Here is a 20,554-nt window from a genome sequence, read left to right on the forward strand (position 1 = left end):
ATAGCGCCTCCATAATAGCCAGGTGGGCAGGAGCAGCAGGGCTTCTTGATTAGACCGGGGTTCGAGCCCGTGACCACCAGATACGGAGGATGCGGAAAGGTCAGTGTTGTTTTTACGTTTGTTATTTGGTTTTTAGGAGCATTAGCAACTAAGGATATATATTGCTCCGGGGTATGCGGTGGTCATTCCCTGACTTTTCCGCATCCTCCGTATTTGGTGGTGACGGGCTTGAACGCCGGTCTAATCAAGAAGCGTGTGCTACGCACTGCTGCTCCTTCCCACCTGGCTACGGAGGTGCCTAAAAAAAGGTCAGTGAATGACCACCGCATATCCCCGGAGATATGGCCTTAGTTGCTAATGCTCCTAAAACCAAATAACAAACAAAGGAGGATAAAAGGGAGACACAGGTAATTACAGACCTGTTAGTTTAACTTCTGTTCCATGGAAACTAATGGAGGTACTAGTTAAAGAAGCATTGCAGGATCATCTAGACCAGACTTCAGTTACAGCTCGGATACAGCATGGGTTTGTTAAGGGGAAGTCTTGTCTGACCAATTTGATTGGGTACTATAATGTTGTCACAAAGGAACTGGATGCAAAGAATAATTTTGATATCATATATTTGGATCTTAGAAAGGCTTTTGATACTGGTGCACATGGAAGACTGCTGCACAAATTGGAGCAATGTGGCATTGGAGGCAAATTGCTGCTATGGGTAATGGGATGGTTGAGTGGGAGAAGACAGAGTGGTAATCAATGGACGCTACTCTTCATGGACTAATGTTATTAGTGGTGTCCCCCAGGGTTCAGTGTTGGGTCCATTGCTGTTTTCAGTATTGATTAATGATATTGATGATGGTATATCAGGCTTAATGTCCACGTTAGCAGTGATACAAAGGTCGGCAGGGTTGTTAATGACACTAAGCTGCTGAAAGAGGATCTAGAAAAGTTGAGCAGATGGGCTGAGAGGGTGGCAACTGAAGTTTAACATTGACAAATGTAAAATACTGCATATGGGAAGCAGTAACCCCAGAGTAACGTATCAATTGTGTGGTACTACACTGACAGTGGTAGAGAGTGAAAAGGACCTGATGGTAATTGTGAAGGCAGATATGAAGTTTTCTGAGCAGTACAGAGAAGGGCAACAAGATTAGTGAATGGAACAAAGGGTTGCTCTTACGAAGAAAGGCTTAAGTTTTGCAAATTACAGAGCCTGGAGACTAGGCATCGGCGAGGTGATCTGATAGAGGTGTATAAAGTTTTGAATGGCTTGAGCATGCTCAATGCCGATGGGATTCTTCCTCTTGCTCAGAATAATCACCTGAGATGGCATAAATTCAAATTGAGGAAAGATGGATGTCGGAAATTTGCCTTTAGCCAGCGGGCAGTTGGTTTGTGGAATAGACTTCCATCGCTTGTTGTTGAAGTTGATAGCCTAAACAAATTTAAGGCTCAGCCGGACAGGTATTTCGAACGAATGGAGGGGTGAAATGGGAGTAGTGGTTGTTTTTTTTTTTTTTTTTTTTTTTTTTGGCTGATGCTGAATAAGCTTGCTTTCTTGCATCATATGCCTCTACTAATGCTAATGCTAAATATTGCTCCAGGATATGCGGTGGTGATTCCCTGACCTTTCCGCATCCTCCGTATTTGGTGGTGACGGGCTCAAACCCCAGTCTAATCAAGAAGCGTGTGCTATGCACTACTGCTCGCCGAGTGGTCAAGGGTATGGGTACATAAATGCATACTCTTGGGTAGTCAGGGTTTAAGCCTGCATGACTACTAAATACAGTGATGTTCTTATATTGTCTATATCTTGTGAATGAATCTGACCTTATGTGGTCACCTTGAATTATAAATAAAATTTATTTAAGGCCTAGCTGAGTAGTCAAGTTCAAGGGTACAAATGTGCATGTTCTTTTAGTGATGGTTCAAGCCTATGTGATTACCAAAAAAGGTATAATGTTCTTGTATTCTCTTTATCTTGTGAACTCTTCTGACCTTATATAGTTATCCCAAAGTATAAACATAAAATTAATAAATAAAATTTCGGTTTAAACTATTAAAAACAAGTTAAATTCTTACAGGTATAGAAAGATTAGGTCTAACACACTGTTAAATGAAGGTGAAATATGCTGAAGAATCTGAGAGACATTCTCAGCTATTTCAAGGGAGCAAAGTACCTTATATCTAGGCTTACCTTGAATTACTTTAATGGTTTGAAATGTTATTAGAGTAAGTCAAATATATTGTCGTATATTGTTATTACTTGATTGCATTGTTGCTTGGTTACATTATTGCTCGTCAAGTAATAACAAATTTATGAAAGAAGGAATTTAACCTTCTGTTGCTTATGTGCATAGCATCAACTTTTTAACATTTGAAATTAAAATTAAATCATACTGTGAATCTTTCACCACCAATATTTTCTAACTGATTATAGCAGTATTTTCTGCTTTTGTTTCATTATGCTATGACTATGAATTATGAGAGACCAATTTAAATTTTGGTTAGCAATAACATCTGTGTTTCTTGAACTTAATTCCAAAACCCATGTGGTGTCTGTGAGATGCCAGCAAGACCTGTCTAACCTTGCTGTGCAGCTTTGGTTTGGGGTTGAGTACAAGTTGTTGTTTTTGGTTTTTAGGAGCATTAGCAGCTTAGGCCATATTGCTCCGGGATATGTGGTGGCCATTTCCTGACCTTTCCGCATCATCCGTATTTGGTGGTGACGGGCTCGAACCCTGGTCTAATCAAGAAGCGTGTGCTACGCACTGCTGCTCCTTCCCACCTGGCTACGGAGGCGCCGTTGAGTACAAGAAAATGAGCATCATTGCTCGCCAAACTTAAGTGTATAAAAACACATACATTCACATGGCATCTGGTACACACACTCCATGGGAATGTGTTTCAATTCAGGGGATGTGACCTTGATAATTCTCATATTATTGATTTCTCATTTATTTTGTGAGAGTTAAGCATAATGAATAGAACTCTGTTTTCAATTTAGTATCAAAATGTTTAGTATTTATAAAAGTATAGTTTTTAAAAACTATACTTTTATAAATACTAAATTTTTAAATTTATAAAAGTATATAAAATTTTATTTTTAATATAAATATTAATTTATATATATTAAAACAAAAAGGCATCTCACAGATGCTGCATCAACATTTAGGGTGCAATTCAAGGGAATAATAAGCTATCTGGAAAATTTGCTAGTTAAATTTTCTGAATATCTGTTGTGATTGTATGCCACCATGACTTAGCTAGGAAAGAGCCCCCCCCCCCCCACAGCAGAATTTGTTGGGGTGATTTTTTGGGCTCTATTAGTGAAGACCCCAAAAAAAATGAGGAATTAGCTTACGTTTAAATTCTATACTAATACACACACGCCTTAAGACAAGTACCTAGGCCTTCAGGCATTTGTACATTATGCCTGTAAATTGCACATATTCTAAGACTGTTTATGTTATACATGGGAAAAAAATCAGTTTTTCGAAGTGCCCTACATCTTACCCGAGACTGGCTAACTTCAATCCCAAGTGAAAAATACCTTTGTAGCATTTTCTTCTGGTTTGAAATGAGAACTGAACCTGAGATGATGGGTAACTGGATGGTGCCAGAACAGTAACGTTCATGTGTGCTACCATGGAGACCTCAATAAATGAAAGAAAAAATCTAGAACACCACCAACAAGAAGTAGAACTTTTACTGTAGCCATAAATATCAATAAGACAATCAATAATACTAAAGCTGTACTCTTTGCTTATGCATTGATTTTTTTTTGGGTTGTATGACATTTCTTCATTTGTTCTGGATTTAAAAATATATGCTTCTATAAATATACTTAACTGAAAAATAAATACCACAAAATAATAGTTCTCAAAATTATTTCTAAAGTAAAAATCAGTACATTAAGAAAGGGACTTTCTTAACGTACTGATTTTTCATCTGCCCTCATCAGTTATTCCATTTCTATGATCCTCCAAGATGCGCTGACATAGGCCAAGTTAATGCACATTATTTCAGAGGCCAATCAAAGACAGCAAGCTGAGCATCTGCTGTAAAGGTACACAAAATGATTCCTTACCATAAATAAATACCCATAATAAAAAAAATAAATAAATAAAATTGTGATATATTTAACTGAGTAAACACAAAAAACTTAATCAGAAACTCACCAAGCACATGCTAAAATTAAAGAGTGCTTTCTCAAATGAGGGGTACGGAATAAATCTAGAATGCTGGACTCTTGCTCAGTCTGTTGAATTTTAATATCATTCTGAAACAAAAAAATTGATTTAATTAACATGAATTGTAACTTTTGCCAGGCTGAATGTTAAAAATGTTTACTTAGCTGTTAAAGAAGACAAATTTTAAAATATAACCATGCTATAATCACTAATAAGTAAGGAGAAGGGATAAAAAAAAAAATGCAATAAAAGTTGTTGATCCTATACCCTCTGCCACAAGGGTTGTTTTTAACGAACGCATAAACATTTAGGTGATCACTCACACCTACCCGGATCTGTTGTAGTAACTTGCATGTGGTAAACATTTAAGGCAAGTAATCCACTAAACAGCCAGTGGAAGAAAGTTTGAAATGTGTATTTGTAATTACTGATAAAATAAAGTGAATAGAGAGATTGTACTATTATAAAAGAGACAAGTGCCATAACCCAAATATCATATTCAGTGGTTTAAAGTATCATCCATAACACACTCAAGAAGTTTACTACAGTTATTCTGTTTATATATTCTAATCTAATCTGGAAGTATTCCCCAACAGAATTGCTGTTGGGGAATACTTCCAGCTGGTGGGTAATTTGGTAGTGGGTAATTTGAATAAATTTAAAGAACCAGGCAGGTTACACTCACCAACAAAATGAAACTTTTTTTTTCATCAAAGATGTAAACAATTTTCTTTCTAAACCCAGTTTTGCATGATTTCAAATATGTTCTTGTTCTTTTTTTTTTTTTATCTAGAATGTAGTTTTGTAATACAATTGCTGATAATATCAGTGGTACAAGTTACTGAGGATAATTAATGTATAAGTTAATCAAGATAATTTCATTACAAATTACATAAGATTCATTTACAATTTTTATCACTTTTACGGTTTAAATCCAATATACTTTATACACAGAGGCATCCCCTTTATAGGCATTGAGCAGTTTCTGAATTCCATCTTTGTATGTGGGATTCCTGTGGTTACACAAAAAGTTTTCCCAAAGCCATTTGAAAGCCTGCCATGCTTTTAGTTCCAATATTTGAGGTATTTTTCAAAGTTTCTGTCCTGCAGCTCTGATTTGAAACTGCACTAAGATTCCTTCTCTAATTTTTGTGGCACTGACCTATGGAAATTTCTCACTTAGGTAATGAAATCCTCTCAAATTCATCTTGCATCCACTTTCACAAAAGTCTTTATTAGACCAAGTTTAACACAGCAAGATAGAAGGAAAATCTTCATTGAATCCACTAATAGAAGATATTGTGCTACTTTATTCCTGGCTAATATATGCTTCTTTGAGTCTGGTCATGCTGTTGTAATGGTCTGCAGTAGAACAGCTGTCCCACAGGCATAGAAAAACAATATTTTGTGAACCTCCTTGCATGCCTATTAACATATCACTAACTTTAAGGTCACTGCAGATATTCCATTGATGAATGCTGTATTGAATTGCTTTGAGTAGTGTCTTCTGAAAATAGTGGGCAGTGGATGGCTTTAAGTTACTGTAATGCAAGAGAACAGCTTTCAAACTTTTTCATGGAGTTGATGGAGGGAGAATTCATGTGCAATTTGTATTTGTGACAATTCCCTAAAAACTCTGCTGATATCATGACAGTAGCAGGGTTTGTTTACTATACTTCTAGCATTGGTGTACATGCAAGTATACAAGCAGCTGTTCTTACTCTTAGTTACCCCTACACAGCCCATGTATTTACTTGTTTCATGATGACTCCCAGCAGCTCTTAAAATCCCAATAACTTGCTCTCTAGGCTTCTGCTCATTTGATTGGGCAAGGATTGATTGGTTTGATTTGATTGGATTGATTTGATTGGCTAAGGAAGTTTTTGCTTCATTTTAGCTCACCTTCTTGTTCAACTTTTGTGACAAAAGATGCAATTCTTTGATTCTTCTAATTGTTTAAATTATCAAACCAAAATTACTGTTTATATTATTTAACTTTTAATGAATATGCTTTTATTTTGATAACAATGTCTCATATTTTTAACACTACTGAAGAAGTGACAGAGGCATAAATTCATAGATCCCATGACATTCACACAAAAATAATGTTTTTTACTAATGTTTCACAAATTCAGACATTTTTCCTTATCATTGGTAGCTGCATGATAGTAATAAGTATGGAGAAAAGTTTCATTAAGTTAAATGTCAAAAAAAAAAGTAATGCTAAGACAGATGGCACTTTGATATGTTGACTAACTACTGATGGACTCTAATTAGGGAAAGTATGTGCGATACTTATAAATGCAAAAGAAATTTCAGTTATATTCATTGTTTTTTTTTTTTTTTTTTTTAATGATTTACAATATCTGTAATGTGAAAAATTACTTATCTTTTTCAAATTTGTGGGCAATGAAACCATGGCTAAAAACATCTACAAGAACCATGTACTTCATAAAAGAATTTTTTTCACTATACAGTATTACTTCTTGAAGTCAAAAACATCAACTCATAAGCAGAGAAATTATATCACATTAGAATACATCAAATGGTGTGTTCTAATGTGATATAATATTAGTAAAACAGTGAAATCTAAGTATTTGGAATGCAAACAAACATTAATGTTGCACAATCTTTTGCAACAACAACAACAAAAAAAACCAAAAAAAAAACCCTTCCTAATAGGATTACCTTTAAAAAAAATCTAAAACAAATAATTATTTTCTAACAAGTTTTTTAAAATTACTTCATTAACACTGTATAATACCAATTTTATTCTTAGTAGGAAGTTGAGTGATTTAGTTTGATTAACACACATTTTATGCTTTCATTTCTTTGAAAAAAAAAAAAAAAAAAAAGTTATATCTCATAAAGATATCTTTATGAATGTTAAGTATGCATCATTTAGTTAACATAATGCCAAATACCATCCAACCATGGTCAGAAGATTGTTGCCTACTGTATGATCAAAAACTATCATATCTTGACAGCTGTCTTATGGATTTTTTATATGCCTTTTGTATTCATTTTGATCTTTGCTTAGTTTCCTTCTGATGTGCTGTAAAACCAGCTATTTAATGTTATGCATAATGTCTTGAAAACATGTTAATAATTCTGATTAATTTTGTCATGTGCATGGGGAATTGATTTTGAAATCCTCAAAACAGGTGTTTACTCCCCACAGGTTGAGAAGGCACCCACATGTTGCAATACATGCCATAGATTGTTAAAGGAACAGTAGCTCCTGGCAAACATAATACATGTTGTAGTTTCACCAATATGTTCATATAGAAAAGTGATTAGTTTTAATTTAATTGTTGTGTAATAATACTGCATATGTTTCCTTTCTTTTCTTATTTTTGAAGTAAAGGCTACGCTTTCATCACTGCCGTTCCAATGGAATGGAAAAAGCCAAAGGACCATGTAAGTAACAGCTATTTCTGTTCAACTTTTATATCTGGATTTTCTTTGAAATTGAAACATAAACATTTCATAATATATTTGAACTTGCTATCTACTATTTGACTAATATGTCATAATGAGAATCTACTGATACATTAGCCATCTAATGCATCAAGTAATGATGTGGACAATGAACTTTTTTTCATTTTGTTGTAATGTTGTAACTAGTTGTTTGTGCAGATGTAGTAATCTGCAGCATTTGATATGTATTGAGGTATACCTTCCAAGAAGATACCATCCTTAAAGTTTTGAGAATATGAGAAAAAGTATTTCTTAACCACCCACAAACAATACAGAACGTTTCTCAGCTATTGAGAAGAAATATGTGGAAATTGGTATTTTTATTTCTCTAAGATTTCATAAAATTAGGATTTAATGGTCGATTGCACTTTCAAGGTTATTTATGAAAAAAAAAAAAAAAAAGAGAGAAAAACTTAAATTAGTAAGGAGGAGAAAACTCAGGAAACTCGTATATCTGAAGAGTTGGTGGGATTGTATATACTACTGCCTAACAGAGGATGTTTTCTAACAGACAAGTTGAGGGATAAACAGTGAGAAATTAATTACAAAGAATTTCCTTAAAGTAGTTTGAGAACAAGAAAATCTGGTGGGAAATGCAAAATTTTTACTGAAAAGCAAAAAAATTTATATGGTGATATAAGAAGTTTGAATTCAGAAGAAACAGTGAATTTACTTTCAGTACAATGTTTATAGCATAACAATCTATGATGTACACATTCATGCTTAGTCTCTATTCACAGATGCTATAAACATTATGAAAAATTTTGAATTTTTTTTCTGCTCTCGAAATGAATTCTGTACAAAAATTAGATCTATCGCTTTACTTGTTGATAAAAACAAAAAATGCTTGAAGTAATGTAAATGTAGGCATATTACTGAATATGTCTAGGGCAGTGAATTTTTTGAGGTATTTAAAAAAGTTGTAGTTTTTATGAATTATGACATTTTCTTTAATGTTCTGTGAATTTTGCTGATATTTATAAATTTTTATAGTTGTCATTTTTGCCTAAAATTTTGTGACATCACAATTCCCTGTTATTTAAAAAAACAAGTAGATAACAGAGCCCAGTGTACCATTACATAAGATTAAATTATTATTTTAAATAATATTTTATGAATTGTGCATATTAACCACATTATGATTGGCTTGTAGGTGATACTTGGTATCTAAGTGGATTGCAGAATTCTGGGAAAGATTGGTTATAAAGGTCAAAAATAAAACTGCACTTTAATGTTTGGCAGTTAATTTATGAACAGATTTTCAGATTTCATTTTCTTTACTAATTAGTTGTTTCTAAGGGTAAATTCTTTCTAAGGGTAAGAGCAAAGGGAGTGAAATCCTGAGCACTTGATAATGATGAGATCCACAGTTGTTTTTTTTTTTTTTTTCCTAGTAAAGTAGGAATCATTCTCTGGGGGAACTGCACATTATTTTAGTAAGAAAAACGATTTGCCAGCCTCAAACAGTTTTTTTTTTTTTTTGTTTAAGCATGTTGAGTTTTTGATCCTGCTCAGTGCTTAGATATTTCTGTGAGTGATATTGTGCTCAACAATATGTCAATGTTTGAATATGATAACCTAAAAGCTGAATATTTATGCTATAGACAAACTATGAAACAATTAAATGCCACTTGCAACTTAATTCTGGTTTTCCCAAACAGAATCACTTTCCAGCTAATCATATGAATTGCTCCAAGCATTTGTCAGTTTCACATGAACACTATTGATGTAGAGCAACTGTTTTTGAAATACAGTGACATTCTACAAGATGATCAGTGAAATATAAAAGATAATTTAACTATAATGTAATATATATTTATTTATATCTATTCCGAAAATATGCAGACTAGCAAGCACTGCTTCGTTGCTATGGAAACGAGTGATGAGTTTGCGGTCTAGGAATGTTCCCCCACCTTTTCTTAGTTTGTGCAAGCGTATCATGTAGTTTTCATTCTTGTGTTCATTATAACAATTTATGTGAAGTGTGTTTTATAATGGGGGATGAGAAAAATATTTTGTTAATTATTAGACAAAGAATCGTGATTGAATTCTGTGTAAAGTTAGGCAAAAATGGTCAGAATATGTTTGAGCTGATTCAGGAAGTATACAGCGAATAAGCCTTGGGCAGAACAGCGTACGAGATGAACAAAGAAGCCGGTTTCCACGAACCTCAGTAAACAATGAAGAAGCCGAAATGTTATTGAAAGAAAGTAGACATTTATCGATTCATGATCTGGCAGTTCAGTTGAATGTTGGTGTAGCAAGATGTCATGAAATTGTAAAGACGCAGCTTAATATGTCATGTGTTTGCGCAAGATGGGTACCACACGACCTTACCACGGAACAAAAAGAAAGCCCGGTTGAACTTTATCAAGACTTTATTGACAAGGTGGAAGAAGAGCCAGAATTTTTGAATAAAATAATCACATGTGATGAGTCCTGGATTAAACATTTTGATCCAGAGTCCAAACAGTAGTCAAGCATATGGAAACACCATGATTCATCGCCTCCAAAAAAAATTGATGTTGATTTTGTTTTTTGACACCCACAGAATATTGCAGCACTGGGTTCCTGAGAAAAAAACTGTAAATAGAGAATATAATGCTAACACATTGCGAGTTCACCTCAAATGAGAAATTTTCAAAAAAAGACCAGAACTGCTTAATCAAGAATGGTTTCTTCTTCAAGATAATGCTAGGCCACATATCGCACAACCAGCGATGCAAACTTTAGCGAAAATTGGTGGTCAACCACTAGACCACTCTCCATACAGCCCATACCTTGCACAGTGTGATTTCTGGGCTTTCCTGAGCCTCAAAAAAAAAAAAAAAGAGTTGAGAGGAAAAAAATTTAACGCAAAAAGTTAAATCTGCCACATCCACTATCCTGCAATGCCTTTCAGAAAATAAGCTGCAGCATGTGTTTCAGAAGCTAGTGAACTGCTGTAAAAGGTGTATAGAATGTGAAGGACGCTATTTCGAAATGGAGACCTATACAAACCTCCCAAGTGACTCAGACTCACAGCAATGATCTTAGTCTACGTACTTTCGGAACAGCCCTCATAATATATATTTTAATAATATATTTCACAATTCAAAATATAATATGCCACATTAAAATATAATTATATACTAATTATGTATAAGATACTGATATATTCATAGAATAATTATGTATTAATATAATATGCTGTATTAAAATTCACCTCTTCTGTTTGATATGTAAGGTATGAATTTAATCTAAATAAAGCAAATCAGTTTGAATTCTGTTTTTATCTTCTTGTGAGGCAGTCACATGGATCCAACTATTACTGTAAGCCATTAATGTGAGCATGACATATGAGAATTTTATAATTTAGGAACCTACGAGATGTAACAATTTCACACTTTTGCCTGGCAAATTTTTTGTGAATTTTAACTTTCCTCCCTTGCAAAATTCTCACAAATTTCAACTTTTCTTCCTGCAAAAAAATTCACAGCCCTAAATATGTCTCAAAACAAACAAATCAAATATGAAATATGAAGAGAGACAGTAATAATGACAATTATACTGAAAATGTATTATTATTAAACAGGAGTTTCCCACAAATGAATAGCTGGATTTTGTAAGTGGATTTCAAAGAAGAAAAAAACAGGTTCTTACTCAACATTATATGTTTGTTTATTTGATTTACCAATTGTTTATTCATTGCAAATTATTTTTGTAATGGTATTATGTAACTTTAATCTGGGTGCCATTAAGCACAACATATATACATTATACTGATACTCAATTTCTGCCCATACTCAGTCAAGAATTTTGGGCACAATGCTGTCAGTTGCTCTAGTGATGGCTATAGCAATTGTAGAGAATGTTCTTCACATGGCCTCATGGAAAGTAGAGTGGTGTGGAATTAAAATTCCTTAGGAGCCATGCAAATGGCTAGTTGCTTGAAGTGCCTTTGTGTGCTATTTACATGTAGCAGATCTCTGTGGCACTCTTCTAAACTGTCATTAGACCAAGTGACATATGTTATTGTTGTTATTAGGAGCATTAGCAACTAAGGCCATATTGCTCCAGGGATATGCAGTGGTCATTCCCTGACCTTTCCGCATCCTCCGTATTTGGTGGTGATGGGCTCGAACCCCGGTCTAATCAAGAAGTGTGTGCTACGCACTGCTGCTCCTTCCCACCTGGCTATGGAGGCGCCAAGTCAGTGACTCCAACTCAGTTAGCTACAGAATGTCTACAGCCTTTTCTTGGTGGTACTAATTACAGTGCAATCTTGTAAAAAGAAAAAATTCTGTTAACAAAACAATGATCAACTAAACAAAAGTGAAGTGACAAAAACTGAGTTTGTGAATCAAATAAATATAATGTAAAGTACGAACACGTTTTTCAAATTTGCTTACAAAACTCCATTCCTTTATGGAAACCTATTATTATTATTATTATACTAGATTATAGAAGAGGGAAAAACTGTTGCTATTATAAGAAGAGGCACAAAAGATTCTAAATATGAATTTTGTCTGAAAGCAGCCAATAAAATGAAGGCAAGCTAATATAAAATGCACTGCAAAGGAAGTGAAAATGAAAATGCTCAGCAACCAACAGAAAGAAAACTTACATAAAAGCAGCTTTGAATAAAAAATATATATCTAATAATATTAAAAATTGCAATAAAAAGAATAAGGATTTATTCTCCAGAAAAATCAAACAAAAACTTTGCTGATTACATTTCTCTTTTTATATTTCGAGTTATATGAAAAATGGGTAATCAATAAATTAAATGCACAACCATAATCCAACCAACCAATTATCAATATGTGGAGCAAGTTGAGCAATAAAGCAGCACAACTCTGAAAATGGAACTTACCAGCAGAAGAAATCAAGGACAGGTTTTCCAAATGCAAGAAGAAAAGAAAAAAATTACAAAACAAATTTAAAAATTAATAGTAAAAAATGTTAAGCGTATATCTAGACTCCTTACAATACATATATTAATCAAGTATATGCAGAGCACAAAAGCTTCAGGTACACAAGATCTGTATTATGAGTATTGCAAATCATTTGTGTAATTATGAGCAAAGATCACATTAAGCAACTTATGAGGACTTCTTTAACAACATGAGATTGATGCATTTTGTGGAATATTTGATTTGCTCTTCATACACAAGCAAATCACATACAATAATTGTTTTATAGTTCTATGTCTGAAACAGTTTCTTTAAATTTACTTGAGTTTTGAGCTATTGGCATCTCTCTTATTGTGAAAATATTTCATTACTGGGTTGTGAGGTCTCCCTACATGGTGTCTGGTTACCCACTAATTAGATGCCAGTAAGCACTGAAATGGCTTTCTGGGTAATGGAATGCATTTCAAATATAGAGCAATGTATTTATTATTAGCTCTTTCTGGAGCTTCTATATTAGCATTAGCATTAGCATTAGTAGAGGCATTTGATGCAAGAAAGCAAGCTTATGCAGCATCAGCCAAAAAAAAAAAAAAACCCACTTCCACTTCACCCCTCTGTTCGTTCCAAATACCTGTCCAGCTGAGCCTTAAACTTATTTAGGCTATCAACCTCCACCACAAGGGATGGAAGTCTGTTCCACCAACCAACCACCTGCTGGCTAAAGGCAAATTTCCTCACGTCTATCCTACATCTGTCTTTCCTCAATTTGAATTTATGCCCTCTCAGGTGATTTTTCTGAGCTAGAGGAAGAATCCCATCAGCATTGAGCATGCTTAAACCATTCAAGGCTTTATACACCTCTATCAGATCACCTCGCTGGTGCCTAGTCTCCAGACACTGTAATTTGCAAAACTTAAGCCTTTCTTCGTAAGAGCACCCCTTTGTTCCATTCACTAATCTTGTTGCCCTTCTCTGTACTCGTTCCAGCAGCTCTACATCCTTCTTGAAATGAGGCCTCCAGACCTGTATACAGTACTCTAGGTGTGGCCTGACCATTGCCTTATACAATGGAATAATCACCTCCTTATCCCTGCTGGAAAAATTCCTGTATATCATTGACAATACTCCATGAGCTACTCTTGCAGCCCGTCTGCACTGCTCAGAGAACTTCATATCTGCCTGCACAACCACCCCCAATTCCCTTTCATTCTCTACCACTGTCAGTGTAGTACCACAGAGTTGATACGTTGATCTGGGGTTGCTGTTTCCCATGTGTAGTACTTTACATTTGTCAATGTTAAACTTCATTTGCCACCTCTCAGCCCATCTGCTCAACCTTTCCAGATCCTGTTGCAGCAGCATAGTGTCAGTAGTGTCCTTGACAACCCTGCCAACCTTTGTATCATACATACATTTATTGTATGAGGGGCCTGAGGAGTATGTATGTATTTATACATTTTTCAAAGTATATTAAACTCATATTGCAAGTGTTGCCATCTCTTATTGGTGTCTCTAAATGATTTTAGATACCATTATAATACATTTCAACATGAAAAGAGATTTTAAAATCAAAAGAGGTTGCACTTCCTCTTCTTATTAAATCTGAAATTAAAATCTGAATTTTGTAAGCCCAAAATCAGCCACTGCTATCTGATTTTGGCTTATAAAAGTCAAAATTCTATGGAATTCACATCCAGAAGTTGATAAAACTAAATAAAGTTATACATAAATAGATGTAGAAGACTGATGTTTAAGATAATTAAGAATTTTTTTACAATTTTTTTAAAACTGATTTGATTTTTGAAATAAATTCATATTTAAAAGCATTTATGTTTAAAAGTAAAATTTTCATAAAAAAACCCACTCCAAAGTGCTTATAAACTCACTACAGAAAGGGTTAGGAAGCAGTGCTTTTTATTTGAAGTGTAAATGCAGAAGCAAGGCAACCCATGGTGACTCTTGTAATATGAAATGGATGCATTTTATGGCAAACTGAATGTGCTCTTTGCTACACACTATCGAGGCTTTGCCAACTCAAGTATAGTATTTTTTTATATATCAGTTTAGAACTGCAATTAAATGAGACCAGGCTTCATCTAAAATATGGAGTAACAAAATGATACTCATTTAACTCATTTTAAGTGATACTCATTTAAATAATTCCTGTTTTGACTAACTTGAATAATGTGAATAAAAACTAAAATTCACTTAGTCATAAGGGGAGGTTTCATTCCTGACAGACCTAGAAAAAGTGCAATTTTATTATAGAAAGTGGACTTGAATAGTAAGTCAGCATGGAAATGCACTGTAATATAATAAACACATGGAAATAAAAATTCATATCTGATAATATTTATCAAAGTAAAATACTTGTGTAAATAACTAAACCCTACCTTCAAAGATGTTACAATAAAGGTGGCCGCACATCAAAGAAATGTGAAACATGAAACTTGAAACAGATTTCATAAAATAGGAATAAACTATTAGCAGCTGAAGTCAGCACACCATGTTTCATGTGATATCAACGCACCATGTTATGGGTAAAATAATGGAGTCACTGGTTAAAGATGCATTGCAGGATCATCCAGACAAGACTGAATCAATAATTCAGACACAGCATGGGTTTGTTAAGGGAAAGTCTTGTCTGACAAATTTGATTAGTTATTATGATGTGGTTACAAAGGAACTGGATGCAAAAAATAATTTTAATATCATATACTTGGATTTCAGGAAAGCTTTTGACACTGTTGCGCATGGAAGACTACTGTATAAATTGGAGCAGAATGGTATTAAGGGTAAATTGCTACAATGGATAAGAGGGTGGTTGAGTGGGAGAAGACAGAGGGTGGTAATCAATGGGTGCTGCTCTTCGTGGACTAATGTTATTAGTGGAGTCCCACAGGGTTTGGTGTTGGGTCCACTGTTGTTTTGTATATTTATCAATGATATTGATGTAGGTATATCAGGCTTAGTGTCGAAGTTTGCAGATGATACAAAGGTTGGCAGGGTACCACACAGTTGGCAGGTACCAACTGTGTGGTACTACACTTAAGGTGGTAGAAAATGAAAAAGACCTGGGAGTAATTGTGCAGTCAGATATGAAGTTTTCTGAGCAATGCAGACAGGTTGCCAGAGCAGGTCATGTGGTGTTGCCAATGATATACAGGAATTTTGCTAGCAGGGAAAAAGGAGGCGATTGTCCCTCTGTATAAGGCAATGGTCAGGCCACACCTTGAGTACTGTGTACAGGTCTGGAGGCCTCATTTCAGGAAGGATGTAGAGTTGCTTGAGTGTGTACAGAGAAGGGCAACAAGATTGGTGAGGGGAATGAAGGGATCCTCTTACCAAGAGAGGCTTAAGTTAAGAGGCTAAACAAAAAAAAAAAAAAAAAAACCAACAAAAATTGGGTCTTCTCTGTCCCGAAACACTGCGGCCATAATTTTTTTGTGATGATCTGGAAATTTGAGATTTTTTCTTTCACTGAAGATGAAGAATGTGTCCATTCCATAGGCTGGTATTTAGAATAAGGGTCATAATGAAAGGTCCAGGTCTGTATGATCACCTGTTATTAGGCCTTTAAAAAAAATCTCCTTGAATGTTTTTTCACTCCTGCAACAGATCTTGGCAGATCTCCTACCTCAAGAGTTTTACTTAATAGTATGGGTATCCATTTGCAGCATATTTTCCTATAATCTTATGTGTCTAAAATGGTTAACATACTTCTATTTTAACAGCCTAGTTCTTACATCATTGCATATATGGTCATTATCCTGTCTTTTTGTATTATTTCATCCAAACTCTTAGTGTTTTCTTCGATGCACACAGACTTCAGTCTTCTGCTACTTGGCTGGTCATAAATATCAGTGATTCCTCCATAAAAATGTATACGCCATCTACATAAGTTAAAGACATAACTACTGTCAAGGGTAAAGGGAGGGGCTTTTGCTTTTGTAAGGGTGACTACAGAGGCCTCAGACGGTATTTAAATTCTAAATTCTGTGCAGTGGGACCAACCGATGATGTCATCAGCAGCAAATTCTAAATGGGAAGTAGTTCAGGGAAGTAATCAAAGAAGCTACTAGGCTTTTCATACCAACAAAAAAAATACTGTTCAAGACTTACACCTAAATGGATGTCAGATGAACTACTGGGACATGTGGCACAGAAGAAAAGTGCATGGGTTGCGTATAAATTATCAGGTGATACAGAAGCTTATGGTAGATATAAATTAGTCTGTAATCAAGTCAAAGTAAGTTAGGCAAGCTAAAGCTGATTAAGAGATGTCTCTGGCAAAGGAAAACAGCAAAGACTTCTATGCTTATATTAACACGTTGACTGCCAAGGCTTATTTAGGTAAACTGGTCTCTGACGCCAATTTGAGTTAGGCATGTTAAATTATTCAAAACAAACCCAAATTATAATATATATTCATCACCAAAACTCATAAAAAAGCTTATTGTTGTAAAAAAAAAAAAGCCTCGTGAATTATCTCGTAGTTGGTGTATGTAATAGAAAATTCTTCGCAGCAGCCAACTACAAGTTAACTTGATTAAATTAGATGTGTTGTAACTTGCAGAATTCTCTGTATATGAATCTGTGCTGTGCGTAAATCCACTGCAGTGACACTGACTTTGCCGTGTACATTATATTTAGTACTTTGCTATGTACTATTAGTAAATTAATAAGAGGAGTTTACCTCAATATAGTACGTGGAACACTTCCGTATGATACCCTCCAGAAATTAAAACCGAAAAAATCGACAACTTACCGATACATTAAAGTAAAATATAAATAATTAAAGTAAAATATAAAAAATTAAATAATCAATTCAAAATCAATTCAAAACAATTAAAATTCAAATTAACGCAATTAAAAGAATCTAACGAAAATATTCAAAACGATTTTCCTTCCTGAAGCTGACAATGCTTTTCGACCGACTGTCGTGATCACAGGAATGAAAATTACCGAATCAGGCTAAACCTGCAACTTAAATAGTGATTATGTGTCTTCGCGCATGCGCGTAAAGGTCCACGCATCGGAGATCAAATATGGCCGCCAAACATTAACAGAATTCTCGTGTAATTTAATTTCAACGGTTTCTGCAATTAATAGTCGCGTATAATTACGTTGAACGTTAAGTATTTTGGCCTCGTTAAATAAAAAAGTATGTTTTTCGTTAATGGCATGAAAGGCTAATTCTGACGCTGCTGAACGAGAAGCACGAACTGAGGCTTCGTGTTGATTTACACGGATATTAAGAGAAAACCGCGTCGAACCCTGATTACCCTTAATTTGTGTTGCGAACGCTGAAAGAACCGAGCGATTGTTCAGTATAGTGTGTAACTTCCGTATAGGCCTAGCTATAATTTTAAATTCGGTATCTTTAAAGAATCTGTTAAGCTGTTTGTGCCACTGTTCAACATATGGGACAGAAATAAAGTATTTTTTGATATTACTATTGTTGATTGGTGCAGTATTTTGTATCCTATCCTTAGCTTGTACCCTAATTCGATTTATTGTGTTAATGGGATAACCCCTGTTCAAGAATCTGCTAGTTAATATTTGTATTTCTGAGTCTAAAGCAGAATCCGTCGTTGAATATTTATAGGCATTTAGAAATTGATTAAAGATAATCGATCTTTTGTAGGTGAACGGGTGGTAGCTATTATAATGTAGAAGCATACGGTGTTTGTGGGTTTTCGATAGATGCTAAATTGTATTTTGTTCGAGTCCCGGGTAAGCGTGAAATTTAGAAAGTTTAATGACTTAGTATCCGTATCTTCCCTTTCCAATGTAAATTTGAGTCTAGAATGAATATTATTAAACGAATGTAAAATGTCTTGGATAGTACTACTATCGGTAATAACTAGAACATCATCTAAATACCTCCCATAGTATGTGATACGGGGACGAAAAGGTGTCAAATGTATCTGCTCAATCGTTGAGAGATAGATCTCTGACATTAAGACACTCAGGCTCAAACCCATTGGTAATCCAAAAATTTGTTTGTACACCTTGTCTCGAAAGGTGATGTAGTTAGCCTCAACTAATAGTTTAATTAAGTGAAAAATCTCCTTTATAGGCAGCTTCGTATAATTAATCGGTGTAGAGTTTTTATTTAACATATCCCAAATAATATCTAATGTGTATTCAACGTTTACATTCGTATATAATGAGGTAACATCTAATGAGAATAAATTTTCATTGTCGCCGAGTCTACAGTCTTTAAGATTATTAAATAATGTATCGTAATTCTTAATCCCAAATTGTATAACCTGTCTAAAAGGTTTTATAATGCTATATACATGTGTGGCTAAGGCTGAAAATGCCGAGTTCCTGTAGGAAACAATAGGTCGAATCGGAAATCCAGGCTTGTGTAATTTTACCTGACCAAAAAGTGCAGGAATATTGTATGTTCTGGACTTCAATTCCTTCAACTGAACCATAGTAATGTAGTCGTTTTTACGATATGTGGTTAACGTTTTATTGTATTGATTTACCAAATTGGTAAACAGTGTCGGGTCCACTTCACAATAAGTGGAGGTATCAGATACAACTGAATCTAACTTATTAATATAATCATGTTTATCTAGTATTACCACTGTATCTCCTTTATCTGCCCTCTGTATAATAATGTCCTTATTTTCTCGAAGTTCTCGTAAAGCTGAACTGTCATGTGTATTCAATTTAGGAAGTCGCGTTTCTTTTATGTTATTCACTACTTGATTAACTTGTTGAATAAATACATCTTTTTGTGGAACACTACGAAGTCCAAATTCAATATCAATTACGCATTGTTTTTTTGGCAGCTTTCGAGGTGGTAAATTATAATTTAATCCTTTGGATAAAAGTGAAATCTGGTCCTGCGATAGTGTACACGAGGAAAGATTTGTAACCTGTTGATATGTCGGTTCGTTGAATACTGGGTGAGGGGGTGTTCGTGAACTAGCCGACATATTCTGTGGTAGTGCGTTATGTGTCTGTGGGGGGGATGTCACCCAACTCGTGTGAACTTGGTCGCAAGCTCGCGACAATGTGTTAGAATTCGCATGAACGTGTCTTGAACTATTCGATAATGTTTGCAACTTATTAACGTGTCTGTTTTTTATTTCTGAGGCTTGTGCTTCCCGTCGCAAATCTATGGAGGTCTTCAATACAGACCAATCGTTCGGATGTAGATAATTTTTTAATTTATCGCGAAGCTACCTAACCTGGGAAAGGTATTTTTGTTTATCCGAATATCGAGATTTTAAGGCAAGCTATTCTAACGCAGCGTCAGAATTAGCCTTTCATGCCATTAACGAAAAACATACTTTTTTATTTAACGAGGCCAAAATACTTAACGTTCAACGTAATTATACGCGACTATTAATTGCAGAAACCGTTGAAATTAAATTACACGAGAATTCTGTTAATGTTCGGCGGCCATATTTGATCTCCGATGCGTGGACCTTTAAGCGCATGCGCGAAGACACATAATCACTATTTAAGTTGCAGGTTTAGCCTGATTCGGTAATTTTCATTCCTGTGATCACGACAGTCGGTCGAAAAGCATTGTCAGCTTCAGGAAGGAAAATCGTTTTGAATATTTTCGTTAGATTCTTTTAATTGCGTTAATTTGAATTTTAATTGTTTTGAATTGATTTTGAATTGATTATTTAATTTTTTATATTTTACTTTAATTATTTATATTTTACTTTAATGTATCGGTAAGTTGTCGATTTTTTCGTTTTTTCCGTTTTAATTTCTGGAGGGTATCATACGGAAGTGTTCCACGTACTATATTGAGGTAAACTCCTCTTATTAATTTACTAATATTATTATCAACGTAGAACATATTGAGTATTACAGCTCTGATTCATACTATCTAACTTTGCTATGTACTAAAAAGAACTTAAAACATGGATAAGAAGAGACCACTGAATGAAGAAGAGCTTGAGCTCTATGCTAATATAAGTGACACTGAATTTGAAGAGCTTTTTGACG

The 20,554-nt window shown here is 34.6% G+C and overlaps 1 protein-coding gene across 1 annotated transcript in view; it reads right to left on the bottom strand.

Annotated features, from left to right (window-relative positions):
* Positions 1-20,554, bottom strand: part of LOC150084275 (beta-alanine transporter-like) — a 138,486-nt gene that overhangs the window by 52,525 nt on the left and 65,407 nt on the right. Inside the window, exon 7 of the mRNA XM_090375138.1 lies at positions 4,182-4,282. Coding sequence (XP_090231264.1) covers positions 4,182-4,282 — 101 coding nt within the window. The remainder of the gene's footprint in view (positions 1-4,181; positions 4,283-20,554) is intronic.

Source organism: Mastigoproctus giganteus, chromosome 6 (genome assembly GCF_048544385.1).
Source record: "Mastigoproctus giganteus isolate SK-2022 chromosome 6, ASM4854438v1, whole genome shotgun sequence".
Taxonomy (NCBI): domain Eukaryota; kingdom Metazoa; phylum Arthropoda; class Arachnida; order Uropygi; family Thelyphonidae; genus Mastigoproctus; species Mastigoproctus giganteus.